We start from the raw sequence: 27,419 nt of genomic DNA on the forward strand, positions 1-27,419 counted from the left end.
CTACAGTAAAATCTGGCAATAGCCCAAGGTGACACTAAAGGGTAACAGACAGCAGGCTGTGGTGTATGTAAGGCAGTTGGGGGTGGTGAGGATGGGGGCAACTTACTTTACCATCTAATGGGGGCTGCTGCTGCTGAGCCCTAGAAGATATGCAGACCTGGGGTATCTGGATGATTAGATTTTTTTCCAGAAAAGGGAGAGTCTTGGATTTCTACATGGTAGCCCTCAGTTTTTTAAATGCCGACAAATAATTTAAAGATAATTGTTCAGGCCGGGTGTGATGGCTCATGCCCGTAATCCCAGCACTTTGGGAGGCCCAGGCAGGAGGATCGCTTGAGGCCGGGAGTTCAAGACCAGCCTGGGCAACATAGACCCTGTCTCTACCTACCTTTTTTTTTTTTTTTTTTTTTGAGACAGGGTCTTGCTGTGTCACTCAGGCTGGAGTGCAGTGGCACAATCTCAGCTCACTGCAATCTCAACCCTCCCAGACTCAGGTGATCCTCCTACCTCAGCTTCCCAAGTAGCTGGGACTACCGGCGTGTGCCACCATGCCTGGCTAATTTTTTAATTTTTTGTAGAGACAAAAAATAAAACATGGGGTTTTGCCATGTTTCCCAAGCTGGTTTCAAACTCCTGAGTTCAAGTGATCTGCCTGCCTCAGCCTCCCAAAGTGCTGCAATTAGAGGTGTGAGTAACCACTCCTGGCCTAAAAATTTTTTACATTAAAAAAAAAAGTTGTTTTAAATAATTGTTCAGCTCCCTGGAATGTGAGGCTGAGGACTGCTGTGACCTCAGGACTCCCTCTGAGCTTTCACAGTGCTGGAGCAGGGGAAGTTGCAGGCAAATTAATCCCAGAACAGGGTTGGGGGCAGCCTGAAACCTGAGGCCCCGCTCCTCCTGGAGTTCCCTACCTGCTCCTGTGCCCCCTATGGGCAGCTGTGACCCACACCCCACTGCCCTGGTGGGTGATGTGTCCATCATGGCCATGGCAGCTTCCGGGCTGCAGCTGGGGTCTGGTTTCCCACTAAGGCTGAAGTAAGGAACCATCATCTCTGGGCTGACACCCCAGGCTCCACCCTCCTCGTGGAAACACCATCTGTGAGCTGGACACACACAGCCCACAGCCCTGGGTAAAGAGATTTATTCATAAAGCGTTCCCTTCAATGTGGCTTCAAATACTTTTTAATTTATTAAATAAAAACATCATGAAAGCCGTGAATTTAGTGCTCTCCATCCCGGGGCTTCCTGGCCTGGTCTCTGGGAGGATAAGGGTCAGCCGCAGGCTGGGTGGAGAGCTCATTTCTTGCCCTTGCCCTTCTTCTTGCCTTTCTGCTTGCCCTTCTCCTTGTCCTTCGCTTTGCCCTTGCCCCGCTTCTGCTTCTTCTTGGATCTGAGCAGGGAGCGCACCAGGTAGCCCTTCCATAGGGCCTGGATGAGCGTGGCCGCCCGTACCATGCGCACCATCTCCTGCTCCGCCTCCATCCTTTTCTTGGAGTCAATCTCCCGCTCTTCCTGGATCTGCGCAAACTCTCCCACCAGCACTTTGTGCCTCTGCCTCAGCTCCTCCAGCGAGATCTTCTCCTCCCTGTGAACAGCATCCAGATCCTCCAACTCCTCCTGGGGTGAGAGGTGGGGCTGGGGTCACCAAACATAGAGTGCCTCCTCCCACCCTCCTCCCTGAGGCGCCCCTACCCTTCCCAAATGGGCTTCTCCCCCGCGACGCCCCTAAGCTAAGCTGTTCAGCATCTCTCGGTCCCAGTGAGATGGATGGGGAGAGGGGGTGGGCTCCATCCTAGCTCTAGGAAAGACCCAACTGAAATAATTTCAGGAACAGGAAAAGAACACAGGCTTGTGAGTTGGGCAAACTTAGTTTTAAGTCCCAGCTCTGCCACACAACTGACTTCACCTTTCAGGCCTTTGTTTTTCCTCATCTGAAACATAGGGACGATTCCAAAGCCAGGGGCTGTTTGTAGAATTAAATGACCCGATGGACATAATGTACTGGACATGATGCCAGGCACACAGTGGGGACACAAGAAATGGAGGCTGCTGCCATGAAAGCAGTCTGTTCCACAAGACACCAGAGGAGAAGGAACTTTCTCAGGCCTCAAACGGAGTCCCAGAGTTCTTCCTTATGTCTAACCATAGCCTCTCCTGGTGTCATTTACTTGTTTTCCTTCCTTGCACTGATGTTTTCCCAGCATCTACAAAAAGCAGAGCACTGCCAGAGGACGCAGAGCTGGGTTGACAAAGTCCCTGCCACAACCAACCCACAAGCCTCATGGGGCCCAGAGAAATGAGAGCCCCAGCCTGCAAAGCTCCCCTCTCCAGGCCCTGACTGTTGCCCAGGACAAGGTTCTGACTTGCCCTTCTCTGAAGAGCACACCTGGCTTTGGCTCACTCCAGCTCATGTTACCTCCAGTGCTCCCCAGTCTTCCCTGGCCCCTGGGTTGGAGCCATGGGCCACCAATGTTATCCCAGTGCTGGGTGAAGGGTTTGGGGGTGTCTCAATTTGAAGGTTACCACCCCCTGAGTACTTCCTCCAGGCCAGACCCTGTGCTGGGCACACACGCTTGCAGTCATGGTGTCTCACCGAATCCCTGCCACGGTCCCAAAATGGGAATCACTGCCTCTGCTAATCAGATGCAGAAACGGGCTTGGGAAGGTCAAGTACCTTGCTTAAGGCCACACAGCTGGCACATCTCAGGTGCTCAATAAAAACTGGCTGAGTGACTGAGTGACGCGGTGGAGTCAGGCTCCCATCTGAGTCTGTGGGAAGGAGCCCCATCTTGTAGGGGTGCTGACAGGAGCCCATCCAGAGGAGTACGGGATGTGAACACTAGATGGAGCCACGATCATTAGGCCCAGTGTCAGGCCCTTCTAGCCAGTCGCTTTTTTTTTTTTTTTTTTTTTTTTTTTTTTTTTTTTTTTTTTTTATTAATAGAGACGGAGTCTTGCTCTGTTGCCCAGGCCGGTCTTGAATTACTGAGCTCAAGCGATCCTCCCACCTCAGCCTCCCAACGTGCTGGGATTACAGGCATGAGCCACCGCACTTGGCCTTGCAGCTTCTGGCTCTTTTCTTTACCACCTCTCACTCTGCCCCAGGCTGGACAAACCCTTTAAACAAAGGGAAGTGCTCCCTGCAGAGAGGCTCAGAAGTTTGCCCACTCCATGGACCATCCCAAGGCTACTCTTCCCATTCATCCCATTCCCAGGTCTTGGGAAAGGCAGGCAAGAGAGACTTATTCAGCAACAAATACCTGCTTCTCACCCATCTCTGTATCGTATTTCTGGATCCACTTCTCGATTTCCGTTTCCACTTTATATTTCTTCTAGAAAAGATCCAATTTGTCATTGTTTGATGGAATATATTAACAATCAATGGCACTGAGCACTCTCTGCATCACCAGGCTCTGTGGCAGGTGCTTGACATGCCTCGCCTATTGAATCCACACAAGGAGGTTCCCTTTTCTCCATTTCACAGGGGAGGGAACTGAGGCTCAGATATGCTATCTTACTTGCCCAAGGTGACAGAGCTAATGGGTGGCAGAGCCTGAATTTGAAGCCAGCAGCCTGGTTCCAGGACATCCTAGGCAGAGAAAGCAGCAGGTGCAAAGGCCCTGAGGTAGGAACAAGCTTGTGCTGTTTAAAGGACAGAAATCGGCCTGGCGTGGTGGCTTACGCCTGCAATCCCAGCACTTTGGGAAGCTGAGGCAGGCGGGTCACTTGAGGCCAGGAGTTTGAGACCAGACTGGCCAACATACCAAAACCCCATCTCTACTAAAGATACAAAAATTAGCCAGGCATGGTGATGCACGCCTGTAATCTCAGCTACTTGGGAGGCTGAGGCAGGAGAATCGCTTGAACCCAGGAGGCAGAGGTTGCAGTGAGCTGAGATCATGCCACCACACTCCAGCCTGGGTAACAGAGCGAGACTGTCTCAAAAAATAAAAATTAAAAAAAATTAAAGGACAGAAATCAAGCCAGTGTGACTGGAAGGGAGTGGCGAGGAGGGAAGTGGTCCCCACAAGGTCCAAGGAAAAGGCTGTGTCACAGAGGGAGTGTCAGCAAAAGGAGGCTGTATTCTCAGGAAAGGGTGAGGTGAAGCCACTGGGTGATTTAGATGCAGTGGAGGGACATGATCTAATCTTGTTTTTAAAAGATTATTTCCACCATAAAAAGCAATGAAGCACTGATCCATGCTACAACATGGGTGAACCTTGAAAACACGGTGCTAACCAAAACATACCAGACACAACAGTCACAGAGGGTTCCATTCATATGACGTGTCCAGAATAGGTGAATCCACAGAGACAGAAAGCACATTAGTGATTGCCAGGGACAGGGGGAATAAGGGAACGGGGAGTAACTTCTTAACGGATATGGAGTTTTATTTTGAGGTGATGTTTTGGAACTAGATAAAAGTGGTGGAAGTGGGGGTGGCACAACGTTGTGAATATACTAAATGCCACTGAATTGCTCATTTTAAAATGGTTTTATATTATGTAAATTTAACCTAAATTAAAAATAAACAGGCTGGGCCAGTGGCTCATCCCAACCATCTGAGAGGCCGCGGTGGGAATGGGAGAATTGCTTGAGGCCACGAGTTCTAGACCAGCCTGGGCAACATAGCGAAACCCTGTCTCCACAAAAAAATAATACTTTTTTTTTCTTTTGAGATGGAGTTTCGCTCTGTCGCCCAGGCTGGAGTGCAGTGGTGTGATCTCGGTTCACCGCAACCCCCGCCTCCTGAGTTCAAGCAATTCTCATGCCTCAGCCTCCCAAGTAGCTGGGATTAGAGGTGCATGCCACCACACCCAGCTAATTTTGTATTTTTAGTAGAGAGAGGGTTTCACCACATTGGCCAGGCTGGTCTCGAACTCCTGACCTCAGGAGATCTGTCCGCCTCAGCCTCCCAAAGTGCTGGGATTAAAGGAGTCAGCCACCGCGCCTGGCCAATAATAATAATTTTTAATTAGCCAGATGTGGTGACATGCCCCAGCTACTCATGAGGGCTGAGATGGGAGGATCGCTTGAGCCCAGGAGTTGGAGGCTGAAGTGAGCTATGATCACGCCACTGCACTCTGGCATGGGTGACAGAGTGAGACCCTGTCTCAAAAATAAATAAATAAATAAATAAATAAATAAATAAATAAATCAACTTCTTAATCCTGCAGAGCAAGAGCGCTTAGCTTGGGCACCATGGGTAGGCCGGCTTCAGGGGGCCTGGGCTCCCCGGGGAACTGTCCACTAGGATGTGTATGTGCATCTGTGCCTTCTTTCTGGGGGAGAGGCCCGTGGCTTCCATCAGATGCTCAAGAGTGTGACACTAATAGACTGGGGACAAGTATTAAAAAGGGTGCCTTTTACGAGGAAAGAGATTTGGAAGTTGGGTGTGTGCTAGGCCTGGGGCTTGGCTGAGATGATGAAGGAGAAGGCAAATGAAGGTTTTGGGTTTTTTTTTTAAGAGACAAGGTTTCACTCTGTTGACCTGGCTGGAATGCAGTGGCATAGTCATAGTTCACTGCAGCCTCCAAACTCCTGGGCTAAAGTGATCCTCCTGCCTCAGCCTCCCAAGTAGCTGGGACTATAGGCACACATCACAGCGCCTGACTAATTTATCTTTTATTCTTTGTACAGACAGGGTCTTGCTGTTGCCCAGGCTGGAGTGCAGTGGTGCGATCACAGCTCACTGCAGCCTCTGCCTCCTGGGTTCAAGTGATCCTCCCACCTCAGCCTCCCAAAGTGTTGGGATTACAGGCATGAGCCACCTTAGCTGGTCGGAAATGATATTTATTGAACACTTACTATGCACCAGCTCTCTCACTACCATCTCATGTAATTCTCATGTAAGAACCATTAAGACCAATGTTAGCATTTTCATTTCTGAGGTGTGAACTCGGCAGCTGGGCAGGAGTTGAGTGATTTGCCTGAGCTTTACATGCTATTCCTTGGCACGGCACCCAGCCTCTGACGACGTGGGTATTATCCCTGTGGGGGTCTGAGGAGTTGAGGAACTTGCCCAAGGTCACAAAGCTGGCATGCAGCAATGCTGGGACAGGATCCCAGTTTCTTTGTCCCCTGTGCCCAGGCCTGTGTGCTGCCCCTTCCTGCCTCCCAGGAGACACTGGCTTGGATTTGGGCCTTCCCTGCTCCTGTGCCCTTCCCCTCCACCAAGCCACTTCCTGAGTAGCTGGTACAGTCCTGCCCTGAGCAACACTGCTGGACCTCCAGGAGTGATGGAACAGTCCCACCCATCCCCCCCACCAAGGGCCCCATCGGCCCATCCTCCCCGCTTCCCGGGGCACCTTCCTCAGCGCCTGCTCTGCCTCCCAGTTCTCCATGACCAGGTTGTAAAACTGTGACTGCAGCTGCAGGATATCCTGCTGGATCTTGGCCACCCTGGCCTGTGATGCCCGGAAATCGGCCTTCTGCTGCTTCTCAGCCTCCTGCTTAGTGCGAAGGAGGCTGTTCTCTGAGAACTTGAGCACCTGGTGCAGGTGGTTTTTCAGTTCTTGGATCACAAAGTTCTCCTTTTCCACCTGAGCCAGGAAGAGAAAGGACTCCATTAATACCTCGATGCCCAGCCAGGCACAGTGGCTCACGCCTGTAATCCCAACACTTAGGGAGGCTGAGATGGGCAGGTCACCTGAGGTCAGGAGTTTGAGACCAGCTTGGCCAACATGATGAAATCCCGTCTCTTCTAAAAATACAAAAATTAGTTGGGTGTGGTGGTGCAGGCCTGTAATCCCAGCTACTTGGGAGGCCGAGGCAGGAGAATCACTTGAATATGGGAAGTAGAGGTTGCAGTGAGCAGAGATATCACACCACTGCACTTTAACTTGGGTGACAAAGTGAGATTCCATCTCAAAAAAAAAAAAAAACTCTCCATATCCACTGACAGTCACCAGAGGCTGGCACCACTGCATCCTCCCTCCGGGTCAGGCATGCTACCTGGGTTATATCTCTCTAATCACACCCCCAACCCCACAGTGGAGGTCAGGGACAGCCTGATTACAGACAAGAAAACTGAGGCTCAAGGAGGTGGCTTCATCTGTCTGGGGTTGCCCAGCTGAACTGGGGCCTGAAGCCAGGTTTGTCTGACCTCGAGCCCATGTTCTTGGCCACCACCTTCTATTTCCTTGCACGAGTGAAAGGTACAAGGTTGTTGGATTGAGGCCACAGGGGAGGACTGGGACAGCAGTGATGCTCCTTCTGGGGACACAGCAGGGGAGGCCCAGCTGGCAGAGACACTTAGTGGGGTGCATGAAGGTGTGCAATGAACACAGGCTGCAGGGATTGCCAGCGGGCTCTTTCTTGAGGGCCCATGCCTAGCTTGTCCCCTGCCTTGGGTGGATTCTAGAACAGGAATGGGGGTGGAGGATGAGACAGTTTTGTAAAGAAGCTCTCAAGTCTTCTCACATACACTAGAGTCTCCCTCTGAGCACAGTGGTGCTATGGCTGCTCACGCCACCATCTTGGGCTTGGGTCAGCTGGCAGCAGGCCCGCCAGGCATCTGCTCACTTCCTGCACACTGGGGGCAGGGAGGCAGTGCCTTTGGGGAAGCCCATCCTGCAGGGAAGGCTTTAGGCACCAGGTGCTGGGAATATGATCGGCAGTCACAGCTCTCCTTGTAGACTCCCCACACGTGCCTGATTGGTGTCTCCCCTCATTGTACACTGAGGTTCAATGACATGAAATTTGCCCACCTGGCAAAAATGGCATTTGACCCTAGGTCAGTCCAAGGTGAAGCCCCAAGCTGGTTCTAGCACCCGAATGAGACCAGCAGGGCCACCTGTGTCCCTCTGCCTATTCCTAGATGATGCCCCTCCCACCTTACTAGTAACCTCCCTGCCCGAGGGCTCAGCAGCCCGTCCTCTGTCCACTCAGCAAGTATACATCGTGCCCCTCTTTTGGACAGGCTTACTGGGGACACAGTGGCAGGCTGAAATAGACAAGGTCCCCCTTTTCTTGTGGAGGAGCCAGACCCCTCAAGACCACACAAATCACACACAGATATGTTATTCACAAAGTTGAGTGAATGCTTTAAAGGACAAATTCAGTGAGAAGTGCCCAACCCAGCACTGGGGAGGGGGGTAGTGAATAGTTTCCCAGGGCCTTGAACCTCTCATCAGTGGTGGGAGATAGAAACAGAAGGGCCTGTGGCAGTGCAGCCTGGCTATCCCCCATGTCTGCTCTCCCCAGAGAGGTTGTGGGGTAGAATGTGGAGCATAATACAGCCCCGGTGACAGGTAGTCGGTCCTTCCTAGCACCTCTCTCTGCTGGGTGTGGCTACAAGATATGTGTGGAAGTTCTGTGTGCCACCTCCACATGTGTCCTTAAGGGGCAGAACTAAGCCCTCTCCTCCCCTTTCCTCTTTCCTGCTGGCTGGACCAGGGGCCACATGATGAGGAAAGCTGGAGCAGCCATCTTGGCCCACAGGCAGAAGTCCCATGTGGGGGACAGCAGGGAAGTCACATTGAAGAAACCAGACCTCTGACAAATTGGGGAGCAGAGATGCCACACCAGCTCTGGTGTTTCCACTACAGAGAAATACATTGCCGTCTTGACTAAGCCACAGCTATTTTGGGTGTCTCTGTTATAGCAGCCAAATCTGTACTCATACACCATCTCACAGGGTTTTTGTAAAGATTTAGAGAGAAAATGTATGTAAAACAAAATACCCTGTATGTGTCCAATATGACAATTATTATTAGGTTTGGGATCATGCTACTACTGTTTCCCTTTTTTTTTTTTTTTTTTTGAGACAGGGTCTTGCTCTGCAGGCCAGGCTGGAGTACAGTGGTGCAATCTCAGCTCCCTGCAACCTCTGCCTTCTGGGCGCAAGGCTGGTATTAAACTCCTAGCTTCAAGGGATCCTCCCACCTCAGCCTCCTGAATAGCTGGGACTACAGGTGCACACCACCACACCCAGCTAATTTTGTCTTTTATGTAGAGACGGGGTTTTGCCGTGTTGCCCAGGCTAGTCTCGAACTCCTGAGCTCAAGTGATCCACCTGCCTTGGCCTCCCAAAGCGTTGGGATTACAGGCCACCACACCCTCATTTCCCTTCTTAACAATTCTTCTAGCTGGTGTGGTACGCCTATAATCCTAGCTACTCAGGAGGCTAAGGCTGGAGGATCCCTTGAAGCTAGGAGTTTAAGACCAGCCTGGGTAACAGAGTAAGACCCCTCCCCTCCCATCCCCCCCTTTCCCTTCCCTTCCCTTCCCTTTTATTGAGACAGAGTCTTACTCTGTCGCACAGGCTGGAGTACGATGGCGTAATCTAGGCTCACTGCAACCTCCACTTCTTGGGTTCAAGTGATTCTCCTGCCTCAGCCTCCCGAGTAGCTGAAATTATAGGTGCGTGCCACCACACCCAGCTAATTTTTATATTATGAGTAGAGATGGGGTTTCACCATGTTGGTCAGGCTGTTCTCGAACTCCTGACCTTAGGTGATCCACCCACCTCGGCCTCCCAAAGTGCTGGGATTACAGGCATGAGCCACTGTGCACAGCTAATTTTATATATATATATATTTTTTTTTTTTAGTAGAGATGGGGTTTCACCATGTTGCCCAGGCTGGTCTTGAACTCTTGACCTCAAGTGATCCATCTGCCTTGGCTTCCCAAAGTGCTGGGATTATAGGTGTGAGCCACCACTTCCGGCCAGAGACCCCATCTCTAAAAAAAGAAAAAAAAATTAATTAGGCAGGCATGGTGGCATGTCACAGCTACTTGGGAGGCTGAGGCAGGGGGATTGCTTGAGCCCAGGAGTTCCAGACCAGCCTGGGCAACATAGCGAGACCTTGTCTCTACAAAAATTTAAAAAATTAGCCAAGAGTGGTGGTGCATGCCTGTAGTTTCAGCTACTCAAAAGGCTAAGGCAGGAGAATCGCCCAGGAGGTCAAGGCCGCAGTGAGCTATGAACGTGTCAATGCACTCAAGCCTGGGTGACAGAGCGAGATCTTGTCTCTCAAACTAAAAACTTCTAGAGACCAAATTCCTTGATTAGGCCTCAAAGGTCCCGTGTGATCTGTCTCCTTCCCCTGCTTTCCCAGCCCATCTTTGTCCCTTCTCTCTAGCTCACTGGCATTCTTTGGGTTTCTGAACTATTCCCAGCCCATCTTTGTCCCTTCTCTCTAGCTCACTGGCATTCTTTGGGTTTCTGAACTAGCCAGGCTTATTCCTATCTCATGACTGAGGTGCGCCCTACCCTCCACCTGGAACAGGGGTTGGCAAACTATGGCCCACAGGCCAAATCCAGCCAGTCACTTGTATTTGTAAGTAAAGTTTTGTTGGAACAGAGCCCATTCATTTACATATTGTTTGTGGCTGCTTTCCCCCTATAACAGCAGAGCTGAGTGGAGTAATTGCAACAGACCATCTGGCCCACAAAGCCTAATGTATTTACTATCTGGCCCTTTGTAGAAAAAGCTGGGGCCAGGTGGGGTGGCTCACACGTGTAATTCCAGCACTTTGGGAGGCTGAGGTGGGAGGATCACTTGAGACCAGGAGTTCAAGACCAGCCTGGCCAACATGGCAAAACTCTGTCTCTACTAAAAGATACAAAAATTAGCCAGGCATGGTGGCATGTGCCTGTAATCCCAGCTACTTGGGATGCTGAGGCACAAGAATCACTTGAACCTGGGAGGTGGAGGCTGCAGTAAGCTGAGATCACGCCACTATACTCCAGCTTGGGCATAGAGTAAGACTGTCTCAGAAAAAAAAAAAAAAAAAAAGTTTACTGATCCCTAGCTTGGAAGGTTCTTCCTCACTGCACTTGCCTGGTTCATGCCCTCACATTCTTCATATCTTGGCTTCAATGTCCCTGACCCTTTTGGTGTTAAGTTCTCCTGTAACACTCCCTTTGAGAAGTACATTGTACTCAAAACTGTAATTAAATGAGTTCTTTAATTCCTATCTTCCTTACTGTGAACTCCGTGGGGCTGGAACCACATGGGCTTATTTATAAGACCTGGCACCTAGTAAGTACTTACAATAATTTGTGGAGTAAATGAATTAAAAAAAAAAAAAAAAAAAAGCTGTTTAGGCCAGGCACAGTGGCTCACGCCTGTAATCCCAGCACTTTGGGAGGCCAAGGCGGGCAGATCACTTAGGGTCAGGAGTTCAAGACCAGCCTGGCCAACATGGTGAAACACCATCTCTACTAAAAATAAAAAAATTAGCTGGGTATTGTGGCGGGCACCTGTAGTCCCAGCTACTTGGGAGGTTGAGCCAGAAGAATTGCTTGAACCCGGGCTATAGAAAATGAAATAGAGGTTCCTCTTCAAACGGACTTTCCTCCCAGTCTAATTCAGAATAGGCAGTAACCTCTCTTAGAACCAAAATTTACTCAAAGACCTGTGTTAATATTCTTCAATTCTGCTAGCTGTAATAAAGAAATCAATAGGCCGGGCCCGGTGGCTCACGCCTGTAATCCCAGCACTTTGGGAGGCAGAGGTGGGCAGATCACGAGGTCAGGAGATCAAGACTATCCTGGCTAACATGGTGAAACCCCATCTCTACTAAAAATACAAAAAAAAAAAAAAATCAGCTGGGCATGGTGGCGGGCACCTGTAGTCCCAGCTACTCAGGAGGCTGAGGCAAGAGAATGGTGTGAACCCTGGAGGCGGAGCTTGCAGTGAGCCGATATTGCACCACTGCACTCCAGCCTGGGCGACAGAGCAAGACTCTGTCTCAAAAAAAAAAAAAAGAAATCAGTATACTCTGTTCTTAGCTCCCACATTTTAGCTTAGATATTTGCCCTGGCATACCTGAACTGCTCCAAGCAAGCATTAAGTCATAGCCTATTCCTCTTCCTTATTTGAAGGTGTTTATGCCTCTCTCAGCATTCCAGAAGTTACTTGCTCTCTTCCTTTGTTCCCCTCTGCCTTTGCCTCTTTGGGGACGTTCTAAGTTGCTAGCCAATCGGGTTGAGTACAGAATGTGAGGTCCTGTTCCAGCCAATGGAAACTGGACACAGCAGTAGGGTGGATGCGTCAGGTTATAAATGACCCCGTCTCTTTTGTTCGTGTGTGCTCTTGTCACAAGACTGCTAGCAAGCAGCACCCTTTCTGCAGGGAGTAAACTAGCCTTGCTGAGAGATCCTTTGTCTCAGTGTTGATTTTGGCGACACCGAGCACCCATTCCCAACACAGAAGGCGGAGGTTGCAATGAATCAAGATGTTGCCACTGCACTTTAGCCTGGGTGACACAGCAAGACTCCATCTTAAAAAAAAAAAATCACTGGGGAGGCCGGGCATAGTGGCTCATGCCTGTAAACCCAGCACTTTGGGAGGCCAAGGCAGAAGGATCTCTTGAACCCAGAAGTTCGAGACCAACCTGGGCAATGTAGCAAGAGCCCATCTTTACAAACAATCAAAAAATCAGCCAGGCATGGTGACACACACCTGTAGTCCCAGCTACTTGAGAGGGTGAGATGGGAGGATTGCTTAAGCCTGAGAGATGGAGGCTGCTGTGATCATGCCACTGCACTCTAGCCTGGGCGACAGAGTCAGACCCTGTCTCAAAAAATCAGTCAATCAATTGGCCAGGCGCAGTGGCCAGCACTTTGGGAGGCCAAAGCAGGAGGATCACTTGAGGTCAGGAGTTCTAGATCAGCCTGGCCAACATGGTGAAAACCTGTTTCTACTAAAAATACAAAAATTAGCCGGGCGTGGTGGCATATACCTGTAATCCCAACTACTTGGGAGGCTGCAGTGGGAGAATCGCTTGAACCTGGGAGGCAGAGGTTGCAGTGAGTTAAGATTATACCACTGCACTCTACTCTGGACAACAGAGTGAGACTCCGTCTTAAAAAAAAAAAAAAAGTTGATCAATCATTGAGGAAAAACCCAACCAACAAAAGATTTGTGTGGCTTCTTCAGTAATTTCAGCAATACTATGAAACAATACCTCTGCATTCCTGTTCTTCATTCTCTCCGCCAATTCCTTTTCAAGAGTATCGATGATTTGTTGGTTATTACTATTCTGTCTACTGATATCCTGTAAGAACTGGGCCTTATCCCTCGCTTCCATGGGACTGGTGAGTAGTTTTTCAAACAGGAAACCACGAAGCTCTATCAGGCTGTCAATAAAATTCTGGGCTTCTGCACTTCTACCCTGTGTCTGTATCTGCAGGAGCCTAGCAGCCTGGGGGTTGTGGAGCAAGAGTCTCAGGACATTCTTGGTGGAGTCTTTGATCTGCTGCGTAAGTGGTGAGAGGCTGGATTTCTGCAGCTCTATGGAAAGGAGGCGGTCTCTGAGCCACCCTTCCTCCTCAGCCTCTTCTTGCTCCTGCAATTGCCTTTCTTTCTCTTTCAGGCACCTGACATTTTCAAGGAGGACCTGGCAGAGATCCTCATGCTCTCTCACTGCCCTCATGATGTCCTCCCCCAGCATCCCCTCCATATCCTCTCTGTTGGATGCCACATACGACAGCAAGGTCACCAGCTCCACCTTGTAGATCGCCTCATCCAGGATGGACATGATCCTTTTGGCCTCAATAGTGGTGAGTTTGGTCCTAGAGAGAACCAAGGGTTTTAGTGGGTCAGCTGGCCTTTTAGATGGGTCTGCCTTTGGCCCTATTCTGTTGATGGCAGGGGCCTGATACAAAGGGGCCATGGCGAGAATGTCTAAAGCCATCTTGTGAGCAGCCCTCTGTGCCTCTGTAGTTCCGCAGAGATGGAGACTTTGGTAGACTACTTGGGTCTCATGCTTTTATTGTCTCTGGCCATCCTGCAAAAGGAAGAAGTAGGTGTGAGTGCAGCTGTGCTGACATCTGTGTGGTTAGTGTAGCTGCAGAAACCACAACTGTTGACATCAAGAGTTCATCTTAGGTCCTCTGTCACTTTTACACAGAACCTTTCACTACTGGAAGAGTTTTCAGCTTTGTGAGGGTGTTAGGGCCACAAGGGCAGGAAGACAAAGTGTGGAGGCATCTCAGACACATGTGTCAGGCAGGCACCAGCCAGGAAGACAGACACCATTCTAAGGATTTAAAACCAGAGACTGGTTACATCAGTGATGGGAGAGTTGAGAGGCCAACTAGGGGAAGACAAAGCCGTCCCGCAATTGTCAATGGCAGGAAGCCACCACATGAAGAGGTGGTGAGCCTGGGGCCCAGGGTCACCCAGGGGAAGCTTGAACCACAGCCATCAGTTCCCAGAGGAGCTAGAGACATTGCTGGAAATGGAGGTTAAAGAAGGGTGGCGGTGGGGGAGGAGAAATACCCTGGTTTCTTTCTATTGCCCTTGGCCAAAACCAGCAGGAAACCAACTGACAAGGGAGCCTGGGCGATGGAACCACAGGCCTCAGCCTATGTCTGAGCAGGACAGAGACAGGACAGACAGCAGTGTAAGACTAACAGGACTAGGAATGGCACATTTTCACTGATTTTAAAGTTTTGTTTTGTTTTGTTTTGTTTGTTTATTTGTTTTGAGACAGAGTCTTGCTCTGTCGCCCAGGCTGCAGTGCAGTGGCATGATCTCAGCTCACTGCAACCTCTGCCTCCAGGGTTCAAGTGATTCTCCTGCCTCAGCCTCCTGAGCAGCGGGACTACAGGTGTGCACCACCATGCCTGGCTAATTTTTGTATTTTTAGTAGAGACAGGGTTTTGCCATGTTGGCCAGGCTGGTCTCAAACTCTTGATCTCCCGTGATCCACCTGCCTTTGCCTCCCAAAGTGCTGGGATTACAGGCCTGAGCCACCATGCCCGGTCATTTTTAAGTACTGATTTTAAAAATTGGTGGGGTGGTTGGTGGTGAAATATAACTTTGAAATACAATTTTAAAAACTGTTTCACTAAATGCAATGTTGTATTCTGGATTGGGTTCTGGAGTGGAAAAAGGACATTAGTGGAACTGGAGAAATCCAAATCCAAATCCAAATCTAGTCTAAAGTTTAGTTAATAGCATTGTACCAGCATTAATTTTGTAGGCGCTGTTACCCTGGCTGGAGTGCAATGGTGTGACCATGGCTCACTCCAGCCTTGACCTACTGGGCTCAAGTGATCCTCCTGTCTCAGCCTCTCAAGTAGCTAGGACTACGGGTGCTCGATGCCTAGCTAGTTTTTTAACTTTTTGTAGAGAGGAGTTCCACTATGTTGCCTAGGCTGATCTTGAACTCCTAGGCTCAAGCAATCCTCCCACCTTAGCCTCCCAGTGTTGGGAATACAGACACGAGCCATCGCGCCGGGCCTAATTTTGTGGTTTTGACAAACACATCAAGGTTATCTAAGATGTTAACATTAGAGGGAGCTGAATGGAGGGCATACGGGAACTCTCCGTACTATCTTTGCAACTTTTCTATAAATCTACAATTATTACAAAGTAAAAAGTTTAGTTAAAAGACTGTTTCAGGCCAGGCATGGTAGCTCACACCTGTAATCACAGCACTGTGGGAGGCCGAAGCGGGTGGATCACCTGAGGTCAGGAGTTCAAGACAAGCCTGGCCAACATAGCGAAACCCTGTCTCTACTAAAAATACGAGAGAATGCCAGGCATGGTGGTACGCATCTTCCACTCAGGTTAACCCCAGTTACTCAGGAGTCTGAGGCATGAGAATCTGTTGAACCCAGGAGGCGGAGGTTGCAGTAAGCCAAGTTTGCATCACTGTACTCCAGCCTAGGCAACAGAATGAGACTCTGTTTCAAAAGATAGATAGGTAAATAAATAACTGTTTCAGAAAAATCTATAGGGCAATTAGAGATCAGTAATTTATGTTGCTTTCATAGTACAATGGCTAAAAGTACTAGCTTTGCACAGCCCCACTTGGGTTCAAATCCTTGCTGGGAGTCTCTGGGCTGGTCATTTAATCCTCCAGAGCTTGGGCTTCCTCAGCTGTAATACGGGAGTCCTCAGGATGAATGAGAAGCTTCCAGCACAGGGCCTGCACACTGTAAATGTTCAATAACTGACTAATAGCATTAACCCAGGAAAACGAAAATCCCAAGTCCAGGACTTTAATGATTTCTGATGCAACTATTGAATGAACACCTACTGCCTTGGCCAGGCACAGGGGCTCACGCCTGTAATCCTAGCACTTTGGGAGGCTGAAGTGGGAGGATCGTTTGAGCCCAGGAGTTCAAGACCAGCCCAGGCAACATAGCAAGTCCCCATCTCTTAAAAAAAAAAAAACACCTACTGCCCAGGATGTCTGCCCACCCCCCAACACCATGTCTCAGATGGACACCCCCCATAACATCCCTACCCCCCATAACATCCCCATCCTTCACCCTGATTCTTCTTCATCTCTTCCCCCATATCCTGTTTGTTCTCCAGGTTAAGTATCACCATCTGACATCCCTATATGCACCTGTTTATTTGTTTATTGTCTGTCTTTCCCCCTCTCATAAGAAGTAAGCACCAATGAAAGCTGTAAGTTACTACTTACAGGTTACCTGTGCCACTTTTATTTTCATATTGTCTGTAGATGTGAGAAATGTTTTGAAGAAAGAATCATTAGGACTTGATGAGTGAAAGAGTTTTGAGTTTGGGTGACTGGTAGGGAAAGATGGGGCCCTTAGGAAACTATGGCAGAAATTGGGAGAGGAAGTTTGGAGGAGAGGACAATGAGCTCACTTTTAAACTCATTGAGCTCTAGCTGCCGTACTGCAGTGGACAATGGTGTCTTGGCCTTCCCATGATCCAGGGAGTGCAGTGGCACGATCATGGCTCACTGCAACCTCGACTTCCTGGGCTCAAACAGTCCTCCTGCCTCATGCTCCCAAGTAGCTGATACTACAGGCACATGCCATCATGCCCAGCTAATTATTGTATTTTTATTTTTGTAGAGATAGGGTCTCGCTATGTTGCCCAGGAGAAGGAAGTGACACTTGAAGCCACAAAAGATATCTTCAACTCACCAAACCAAAAAGCACACCAAGAGAATGGCAGGGAATCAAAGAAACACCTAAAGTGACTAAGAACGAAAAGACAGCCAGGCCAGATCAGGTGCTAAGGATGTTTAGTTCCTTGGCAAGGCAGAATGTATTCAAAATCAGGCAAGGTATCATGGTTCACGCCCGTAATCCCAACACTTTGGGAGGCTGAGGTAGGAGGACTGGTTGAGCCCAGGAGTTTGAGGCTGCAGTGAGCTATGATCAGGCCACTGCACTCCAGCCTGAACAACAGAGTGAGACCCTGTCTCTTAAAAAAACAAAAACAAAAACAAAACAAAAAACAAACCAGAAGCCCTTTGGGAGCAGAGGATTGAGAATTATCTTCAATCACTTTGGTTCACACACACTTCCTGCTCCCTAATGAATCTCATGAGATCCTTTGAGGCTTTTCCTGAAGACAAAGTTTTAGGAGGCTGAGATTGGTGGCTCACAGCTGTAATCCAAGCACTTTGGGAGGCCAAGGAGGGAAGATTGCTTGAGCCCAGGAGTTCAAGATCAGCATGGGCAACAAAATGAGACCTCTGCAAATAAAGTAAAAAAAAAATATATTAGCCCGTCACGGTGGCAGGTGCCTGTAGTCCCCGCTATTTGGGGAGCTGAGGCAGGAGGATTGCTTGAGCCGGGGAGGTTAAGGCTGCAGTGAGCTGTGAATGCACCACTGCACTCCAGCCTGGGTGACAGAGTGAGATCCTATCTCTCCTCTTTTTTTTTTTTTTAAGCCGGAGTTTTGCTCTTTTCACCCAGGCTGGAGTGCAATGGTGTGATTTGGGCTCACTGCAACCTCTGCCTCCTGGGTACAAGCAGTCTCCTGTCTCAGCCTCCCGAGTAGTTGGGATTACAGGCGTGTGCCACCACACTAGCCTAATTTTGTATTCTTAGTAGAGATAGGGTTTCATCATGTTGGCCAGTCTGGTCTCGAACTCCTGACCTCAGGTGATCTGCCCACCTCGGCCTCCCAAAGTGGTGGGATTACAGGTGTGAGCCACCACGCCCAGCCTAGATCCTATCTCATAAATGAAAAAAAAGTTTTAGGGACAGCCATGGAGCTTTCTCAGCCTCTCCGAGGATGAAGGATCTTTGCCTATGGCTACAGGATGAATGTGAACAAGGTAGTTAATGAATGCAGTCCTCTCCATTGTACCCCAAAGCTCTCAGACATAAATCAAAATGCCTGAATTCTTCAGATTGCGGCTGGAAATGCAACATTATATGAAATGTTTCCAATTTGCTTTCAGCCAAATTACCTCTTTTGCTTTAAAGGGCAAACTTGTTTTCTTTGATTATGATGACACCCATCAGTTCTTGACAGCTCATTTGGGTGAACAAGAAAAAGCCCGTGGAACTAGGATTGAGGGGAAATGCATCTGACTCTGACGACAAAAATGACTGCAGAATCTCTTTTCCTTGAATCCTAATATGATCATTTCATGTCCTTTTTAATGCCACCAACCTTAATATTTAAATCATTTCTAACTTAAGCATCTCCTTTTAAAATTCCTGCCCTGAGAGTGAAGCAAATTGTTAATGGATGGGAAACTTTAATTGGATATTCCCTTTATTTGTCATTAATTCTGCTGATGAACTTTATAAATGGAAATATATCTTTATCATGCAAATTATACCTCGTCTTCATTCAAACGGGCTTGTTGGATATTTTATTACTTTCGCTTTTAGAATATTTTGAGGAAAAAAATAAGATTTGAACTAAATTATATATTTTTCCCCCCTGGAGAGAAGGAAAAAAACCCAGCACTTACAACTACCCTGCAAATCCAAACTGGCAAGTGGAAAAGTCAAAGGATGTTTAAAAAAAAAAAAAAAAAAAAAACAAAACTGGAGTGCGGGAAATGGATTTCTCTCTCTCTTTTTAAATTCACTCTTAATTTAGGTTCAGGGGTGCATGTGCAGGTTTGTTATATAGGTAAATTGCATGTCATCGGGGTTTGGTGTACAGATTATTTCATCACCCAGGTAATAAGCATAGTACCTGATAGGTAGTTTTTCCATCCTCATCCAGATCTCATTTTAAGGAATACCATTTTAACATTAGCTAAGTAAGTTCTTGAGAACTTACTGTGTAGCAGACACTGTTCTGAATGCTATATACAAATTAATTCCTTTAATCCTTGCAACACTATGAGGTAGGTGCTATTATTACTTCTATTTTACAGATGAAGAAAGGGAGACAGAGAGAGAGGTTAGATGATTCTAGTTAGTTTACAGCTAGGAAGTGGCAGGGCCTGCACCCCATCAGCACTATTCTGTCCAGTCTCTTGATTTTAAGATTGACTTCTGGCCGGGCCAGAAGAGGCAGTGGCCCATGCCTCTAATGCCACCACTTTGGGAGGCTGAGGCAGGTTGATCACTTGAGGTCAGAAGTTTGAGACCAGCCTGGCCAACATGGTGAAACCCTTTCCCTACTAAAAATACAAAAATTAGCTGGGCGTGGTGGTGGGCACCTGTGGAGGCTGAGACGGGAGAATTGCTTGAACCTGGGAGGTGGAGGTTGCAGTGAGCCGAGATCGCACCACTGCACTCCAGCCTGGGTGACACAGTGAGACTCCATCTCAAAAAAAAACAAAAAACAAAAAACCCAAGGTCTTGCTATGTGGCCCAGGTTGGTCTTGAACTCCTATGCTCAAGAGGAATTTTCTTTTTAGCCTCAGAAAGATCTCACTACCCCGCAAACCTCTAGCTTTCTTCCAAACTCTGTTTTATCTGAGCCTTTCAAGTCTAGGGAGGGGGAGAGTGAGGGGTTAGAAAGAAGCAACAGATTCATGATGAAACCTGCTATCCCAAGCAACTACTATACAGTAGGTGCTCAATAAAGAAGTCACTGTTGCGGTCGGGCTCGGTGGCTCACTCTTGTAATTCCAGCACTTTGGGAGGCTGAGGCAGGTGGATCACCTGAGGTCAGGAGTTGAGGCAGGTGGATCACCTAAGGTCAGGAGTTTCAGACCAGCCTGGGCAATATGGCAAAACGTCTCTACTAAAAAATACAAAAACTCGCCGGGTGTGGTGAAACGTGCCTGTAATCCCAGCTACTTGGAAGGCTGAGGCAGGAGAATCACTTGAACCAGGGAAATGGAGGTTGCAGTGAGCTGAGATCGCACCACTGCACACTCCAGCCTGGGCGACAGCATAAGACTCCGTCTCAAAAAAAAAGAAAAAGAAAAAAAGAAAAAAGAAAAAGAAATCACTGTTGAATAATGAGATGGCAAACCCAGATTTACCAATAGGCCTGTCTCCTCACTGGGAGATGCTGGCATAATAGGATAATGTTGTTTTGCAAAATATATATGTCCTGAATTGGAGCCAGAAAAGAGAGTCATATTTTCATGATAAAACTGTAGGCCAAGAATTGGTCTATGTTGTTTTGCATCCCTTTACTCAGGGCTTGGAATTTTTTAAATAAAAGATTTAAATATAATTAATTTTTTATTTTTCATAGTTGAGTGTTTTTTTTTTCTTTCTGTGACTAACTTTGAACTATTACCCAATCCTCCTCTCTTGTCCTTTTTGAGAACCTGTGTTTTATGGTTTATAACTGGTCTGTAAAAGATTCCCAGGCTAGGGCTGCAGCAATGAATGCTGGAGGTATTGACAGTTGGGACCCTGTTTGTAATGCTGGCTGGGTGGCTGCAGGCTCCAGGATTATCTGGTGCTTTGGAGACAGAGGACATGGGATAGTGACTCAGGTTGGGAGGGAACATGCCCCCTGGGACAGATTTCTATGTTGCTGGTTATGATGAAATACTTTCCGCTGGCCACAAGCTATATAGCCTTGGGCAAGTCCACTTGATCTTCTGGGCTTTCATTTCCTCATTACTGAAGTGGAAACGAAAAACACATTTGGAATGCAATTCCAGTGTCCCACCACTTCCTGGCTGTGTGGCTTTGGGTAAGTCGATTAACCTCTCTAAGCTTTGGCGTCCTACCTGTGAAACAGGGACACAGCACTGTTGTGGGAATGAAATGAAATCCTTGCTCAAAAGTGTTAAGCTTTTATGACTTTTTTTTTTTTTTTTTTTTTTTTTTTTGAGACGGAGTCTCGCTGTGTCGCCCAGGCTGGAGTGCAGTGGCGCAATCTCGGCTCACTGCAAGCTCCGCCTCCCGGGTTCACGCCATTCTCCTGCCTCAGCCTCTCTGAGTAGCTGGGACTACAGGCGCCCACCACCACGCCCGGCTAATTTTTTGTATTTTTTAGTAGAGACGGGGTTTCACCGTGGTCTCGATCTCCTGACCTTGTGATCCGCCCGCCTCAGCCTCCCAAAGTGCTGGGATTACAAGCGTGAGCCACCGCGCCCGGCCAGCTTTTATGACTTTTAGTACTACTTCAAAAATTATGTTAATATCAACACTTTAATATTTCTTAAAATAGATGTACTTTTCCACAAAATAATATGGTATATTTTTGTATGAAAGGCTTTATAAAAAGCCAAAACAGAAGCAGTTTTTACTCCTTTTTACTATTTCATTTTTAATTTCGCTGGTTTCTCCATTATTCATGTTCTCCTGTTAGTGGCTGAAGAAGACCAAGTTCCCTTAAATCACTCCCCATTGTCCAGTCTCCCCTCCTTATCAATCAGTTCATCAGGAATTTTAATTCCTCTTTTGGTTACAGTGTCACTTTAGAAATGCTTATTTCTGGTTATATCTAACTGTAGACAGTATCACTTTAGCAGTTTCAGACAGAAGGAAGAATTTCCTAGTAGTGAATTTAGATTATTCTACAATCGACTTCTCCAACTTGAAAAAAATATTTAACTACTACACACTTACTAGAATGGCCAAAATCTAGAACACCAACAACTCCAAATGCTGGTGAGGATGTGAAGCAGAAACTCTGTCATTGCTGGTGGGAATGCAACATCGTGTGGCCACTTTGGAAGACGGTTGTTTTCTTACAAATTTAAACCTGCTCTTACTGTACGATCCAGTAATTGCACTCCTTGGTGTTTACCCAAAGGAGTTGAAAACTCATGTGCACACAAAAAAAGCTTATGGATATTTATAGCAGCTTCATTCACAACTGCCAAAATTTGGAAGCAACCAAGATGTCCTTCAGGAGCTGAATAAACAGTGGTGCATCCAGACAATGGAATACAGGATTATTCAGTGTTAAAAAGAAATGAGCTGTCAAGCCATGAAAAGACATGGAAGAAACTTAAATGCATATCACTAAGTGAAAGAAGCCAATCTGAAGAAGCTGCATATGGTATCACTCCAACTATATGACATTCTGGCAAAGGCAAAACTATGGAGATAGTAAAAAGATTAGTGTTGTCTAAGGGCTGGGGGAAGGGAGGGATGAATAGGCAGAACAGGGAGGAATTTTAGGGCAGTGAAAATACTATGTACCTTACTACAATGATGGATACCATCATTATACATTTGTCCAAATTCACAGAATGTACAACACCAAGTGTGAACCCTTATCCCTTATGTAAACTATGGAATTTGGATGTTGATGATGATGTGTCAATGTAGGTTCATCAACTGTAACAAATGCACCACTCCGGTGGGGGAGGTTGACGGTGGGGCAGGCTGTGCATGTGGGAATAGGGGGTATACAGGAACTCTCTCTACCTTTCTCTCAATTTTGCTGTGAATCTAAAACTGCTTAAAAAATAAAATCTTAAGGTTGCAACCCTTTACTGGGCAGTGAAATCAATTTGCCAACTGGGACTAGCGTTAAAAATAAACGAAACAGGGTTGGGTGCAGTGGCTCACTCCTGTAATCTTTAGGATTACAGGACTTTGGGAGCACTTTGGGAGGCCGAGGCGGGTGGTCAAGAATTCGAGACCAAGCCTGGCTATCATGGTGAAACCCAGTCTCTACTAAAAATACAAAAATTAGCAGTGCATGGTGTTGGGCACCTGTAATCCCAGCTACCTAGTAGGCTGAGGCAGGAGAATCGCTTGAACCCAAGATAGGTTGCAGTGAGCCGCGACTGCACCACTGCACTCCAGCCTGGGCAACAGAGAGAGGCTCTGTCTCAAAAACAAAACAAAACAAAAAACAGCCTATCTCAAACTCCTCTTGCTCTCAGGCACTAATGTATAATGTTCCTTTTGTCAGAAACCAACCCCCCAGGAATAATTTCTCCCTAGATTAACAATTTCTCATTCTTTAGGTCTTAGCTCAATGGCTACCCCTCCTCGGACTGGAACAGACAGCGCTTTACAACCTGTGGAAACTCTCTCACCTTTCCTGCATAGTACTAATCACACGTGTAATTTTTTTTTTCACAGCTCTATTGAGGTTAATTTACATTACCATAAAATTCACCCATTGTAAGTGTAAAACTCAGTGACTATTTTTGTAAATGTATCTGAAGTTGCCACATCACTACAATCCAGTTTTAGAACATTTCTATCACTCCCCCGAATTCCCATGAGCTAATCTGCAAACAATCTCTGTTTCCACTCACATTTTTTGTTGTGGTTGTTTTGTTTTTGAGACTGAGTCTCGCTCTGTCACCCAGGCTGGAGTGCAGTGGCGTGATCTAGGCTCACTGCAACCTCCACTCCTGCGGTTCAAGCAATTCTTGTGCCTCAGCCTCCCAAGTAGCTGGGATTACAGGTGCGTGTCACCACACTTGGCTAATTTTTGTGTTTTTAGGAGAGACGGGGTTTCACCATGTTGCCCAGGCTGGTCTTGAACTCCCAGCCTCAAGTAATCCACCTGCCTTGGCCTTCCAAAGTGCTGGGATTGCAAGCGTGAGCCACTGCCCCTGGCCTCCACTCATATTTAACTTTCCTGGATAGTTCATATAAATGGGATCATGCAGTATGTAATCATTTGCATCTGACTTTTTGATTAGCACAGTGGTTTTCAACCTGGGGCAACTTTGCCCTCCAGAAGACATTTGGCAATAATCAGGAGATGCATTTGCTTGTCACAACTGAGAGAGGCTACTACTGGCATTTTGTAGGTAGAGGCTCATAATATTGCTAAATATCCTACAATTGGCAGGATAGTTCCCCACAACAAAGAATTTTCTCACCCAAAATGTCAATAGAGCTGAGGTTGAAAAATCCTGACTCTTTTTTTTTCTTTTTGAGACGGAGTTTTGCTCTTGTTTCCCAGGCTGGAGTGCCATGGCGTGATCTCGGCTCACTGCAACCTCTGTCTCCCGGGTTCAAGCGATTCTCCTGCCTCAGCATCCCAAGTAGCTGGGATTACAGGCATGCGCCACCACGCGCAGCTAATTTTTTTTGTGTTTTTAGTAGAGACGGGGTTTCTCCATGTTGGTCAGGTTGGTCTCAAATTCCCTACCTCAGGTGATCTGCCCGCCTTGGCCTCCCAAAGTGCTGGGATTTACAGGCGTGAGCCACCGAGCCCGGCCGACTTTTTTTTTTGTCGTTGTTAATAGACAGGGTCTTACTCTGTCACACAGGCTGGAGTGCAGCAGTGCAACCATGGATTACTGTAGCCTCGACCTCCCCAGGCTCAGGTGATCCTCCCACCTCAGCCTTCTGAATAGTTGGGACTACAGGTGCATACCACCATGCCTGGCTAATTTTTGTATTTTTTGTAGAGATAGAGTCTCACTTTGTTGCCAGGCTCCTAGGCTCAAACTAGGATCCTCCTGCCTTGGCCTCCCACATTGCTGGGATTACAGGCGTGAGCCACTGGGCCAAAAACCCTCAACTTAACATGTTTTGAGGTTCATCCAGGTTGTAGCAATTATTAGTATTTCATTCCTGAATAGTATTTTATTGCTGAATAGTATTCAATTCTATGGAAATATCATGAGTTGTTTATTTATTCACCTGTTGATGACATTTGGGTTGTTTCCAGTTTTGGGCTGTTAAAGGTGATGTTGCTAAGAACATTTATATTTAAGTCTTTGTGTGGACTTATGTTTCCACTGGGCGGGGTGGGGAGGGGTACCTTCCTAAGAGTGGAATTGCTAGGTTATGTGTAAGTTTATTTTTTATTTTATTTATTTATTTATTTATTTATTTATTTTTGAGACAGGGTCTCACTCTGTCACACATACTGGAGTGCAATGGCACAATCTCTGCTCACTGCAACCTCCACCTCCTGGGTTCAAGTGATTCTCCTGCCTCAGCCTCCCAAATAGCTGGGATTACAGGAACCTGACAGCATGCCCTGCTAATTTTTGTATTTTTAGTAGAGACAGGGTTTTGCTATGTTGGCCAGGCTGGTCTCGAACTCCTGATCTCAGGTGATCCACCTGCCTGTGCCTCTTACAGTGCTGGGATTACAGGCATGAGCCACTATGCCTGGCCTACGTTTAACTTTTTAAGAAACTGCCAACTATATTTCAGATCAGTGGTACCAATTGGTATTCTGCTGTACCTACTAGCAACATATGAAAGCTACAGTTCGTTTATTTATCTACATGATGATACTTGGGATTGTCTTTTTGATTTTTAAATGTCTACTCAACTCTTTTGCCCATTAAAAAAATTGAGTTGTCCTCTTATTGAGTTATAAGAGTTATTTTTATATTCTATATACAACTGTTTCATAAGACACATGATTTGCAAATATTTCCTCCATGTCTGTGTCTGTGGCTGATCTTTTCATTTTCTTATGAAAATATCTTTTGAACCTCAAAGTTTTTTTGTTTTGTTTTTTTTTTGTTTTTTTTTTTTTTTTGAGACGGAGTTTTGCTCTTGTTGCCCAGGCTGGAGTGCAATGGCACGATCTCGGCTCACCACAACCTCCGCCTCCCGGGTTCAAGTGATTCTCCTGCCTCAGCCCCCCAAGAAGCTGGGATTACAGGCACGCACCACCACGCCCGGCTAATTTTGTATTTTTAGTAGAGATGAGGTTTCTCCACGTTAGTCAGGCTGGTCTCGAACTCCCAACCTCAGGTGATCCGCCCACCTCGGCCTCCCAAAGTGCTGGGATTACAGGCGTGAGCCTCTGCGCCCGGCCAAAGTTTTTTTGTTATATATTTTTTTGAGACAGGGTTTTTCGCTCTGTCGCCCAGGCTGGAGTGCAGTAGTGCAATCATGGCTCACTGCAACCTCCACCTCTTGGGTTCAAGCGATTCTCCCACCTCAGCCTTATTTATTTATTTATTTACTGAGCTGGCGTCTCGCTCTATCACCCAGACTGGAGGGCAGTGGCATGATCTCGGCTCACTGCAACCTCCACCACCCGGGTTCAAGAAATTCTCCCGCCTCAGCCTCCCGAGTAGCTGGATCACAGGCACACGCCACCAGGCCGGGCTAATTTTTTGTATTTTTAGTAGAGACAGGGTTTCACCATGTTGGCCAGGCTAGTCTCAAACTCCTGGCCTCAGGTGATCTGCCGGCCTCGGCTGGGATTACAGGCTGAGCCACTGCGCCCGGCCCTCAGCCTCATTTAATCATCACAAGAAATTCTCTGTCTTCAGTAGGTACAATGAGATCACATCTTAAGGATGCAGATGGGAGTTAAATTCCAAAGTTAGGAAAAAGGCAAAAGTGGTGTAATAAAAATTACCTAATTTATTTATTTATTTGAGACAGAGTCTTGCTCTGTTGCCCGGGCTGGAGTGCAATGGCACGATCTTGGGTTACTGCAACCTCGGTCTCCTGGGTTCAAGTGATTCTCGTGCCTTAGCCTCCCGAGTAGCTGGGATTACAGGTGCGCCACCATGCCCAGCTAATTTTTGTATTTTCAGTAGAGATGGGGTTTCACCATACTGGCTAGGCTGGTCTAGAACTCCTGACCTCAAGTGATCTGCCCACCTCGGCCTCCCAAAGTGTTGGGATTACAGGCGTAAGCCACCACGCTCGGCAAAAACAACAACAAAAAACAAACAAACAAACAAAACTACCTAATTTTAAACACTGAAGTGAGATTGCCTGCTCACCGAGGAACGTATGGCCGTTGGGTGAAATTGGAGGGGACTTATAAACTCCCCTCCCACCCACAGCTCCCATGTTTGACTTGAAATAAGTTAACTACGATGTAACTCTGCTTGACTGTTGTCCTCCTCGTTTTAGGGATGAGGGAGTGGGGCCATGAAGTGGGCAGGTAGAAGGGGCAGAATGGAGGCCGGCTCCCTGCAGGTTGTGGAGCGAGAGGTCCAGACTGAGGCAGGAGCTGAGGGACAGGGTCCTGAAGCTGAGACGAGATCGCGGCGGGGGCTTCTAATTCCTCAGGGAGCCAAAGGACAGAGGGCTGAACCCTATTCCATATCTCCCCCGATCCGCGACCCTTTCCCACCTGGTTACTCACCTGCTCTGACCGCTCCAGGTTTCCCTAGCCACAGTTACCGCCGCGGTCCCTGCGTTGCTAGGTTACCCGCCAATCTCAGAAGGCGGGACTCGGTGTCTGACTGACCTTTCTTTTCACCATTCAATTTCTTGTTCTGCTCAGTTGTCCCCACCTCCTGAAGTCTGACCAATTAGAAGCACCGTCATTTTGACCTTTCACCAATGGAAAGACTTGGGACTCCCTCTGGGTTGGACTCAACGAGTAAGGCGGGGAACAAGGGAGGGGAAAGGGGCGTGGATTCTTCGTCCCGCCCCTTCTTAAGGAGGC

At 47.6% G+C, this 27,419-nt stretch overlaps 1 protein-coding gene across 2 annotated transcripts; it reads right to left on the minus strand.

Annotated features, from left to right (window-relative positions):
• Positions 1-1,163: 1,163 nt before the first annotated feature.
• On the minus strand, positions 1,164-27,389 carry IQCD (IQ motif containing D). 2 transcript variants are annotated; one of them, XM_055238317.2, is made up of 5 exons: positions 27,114-27,387; positions 12,919-13,740; positions 6,309-6,542; positions 3,261-3,332; positions 1,164-1,617 (listed from the first exon to the last, which is right to left on the minus strand). In XM_055238317.2, exons 2-5 carry the CDS (start codon positions 13,645-13,647, stop codon positions 1,297-1,299), a joined length of 1,356 nt encoding a protein of 451 aa, XP_055094292.1. In that variant the 5' UTR covers positions 13,648-13,740; positions 27,114-27,387; the 3' UTR covers positions 1,164-1,296. The 2 variants fall into 2 exon arrangements, with proteins under 2 accessions (XP_055094292.1, XP_055094293.1); XM_055238318.2 differs by lacking the exons at positions 3,261-3,332; positions 6,309-6,542 and having other exon boundaries at positions 27,114-27,389.
• Between the last annotated feature and the right edge of the window lie 30 nt (positions 27,390-27,419).

The sequence above is a fragment of the Symphalangus syndactylus genome, chromosome 13, assembly GCF_028878055.3.
Source record: "Symphalangus syndactylus isolate Jambi chromosome 13, NHGRI_mSymSyn1-v2.1_pri, whole genome shotgun sequence".
Lineage (NCBI taxonomy): Eukaryota > Metazoa > Chordata > Mammalia > Primates > Hylobatidae > Symphalangus > Symphalangus syndactylus.

Bases quoted from the DNA above. Each gene is read 5' to 3' on its own strand.
- IQCD (XM_055238317.2), bottom strand. From the start codon at position 13,647: ATGGCTTTAGACATTCTCGCCATGGCCCCTTTGTATCAGGCCCCTGCC. The intron at 6,543-12,918 runs GTATTGTTTCAT...TTCCTGGCTCAG, and splicing joins TGAAGAACAGGAATGCAGAG to GTGGAAAAGGAGAACTTTGT. The intron at 1,618-3,260 runs GTATTTGTTGCT...CTCTCACCCCAG, and splicing joins CAGAGATGGGTGAGAAGCAG to GAGGAGTTGGAGGATCTGGA.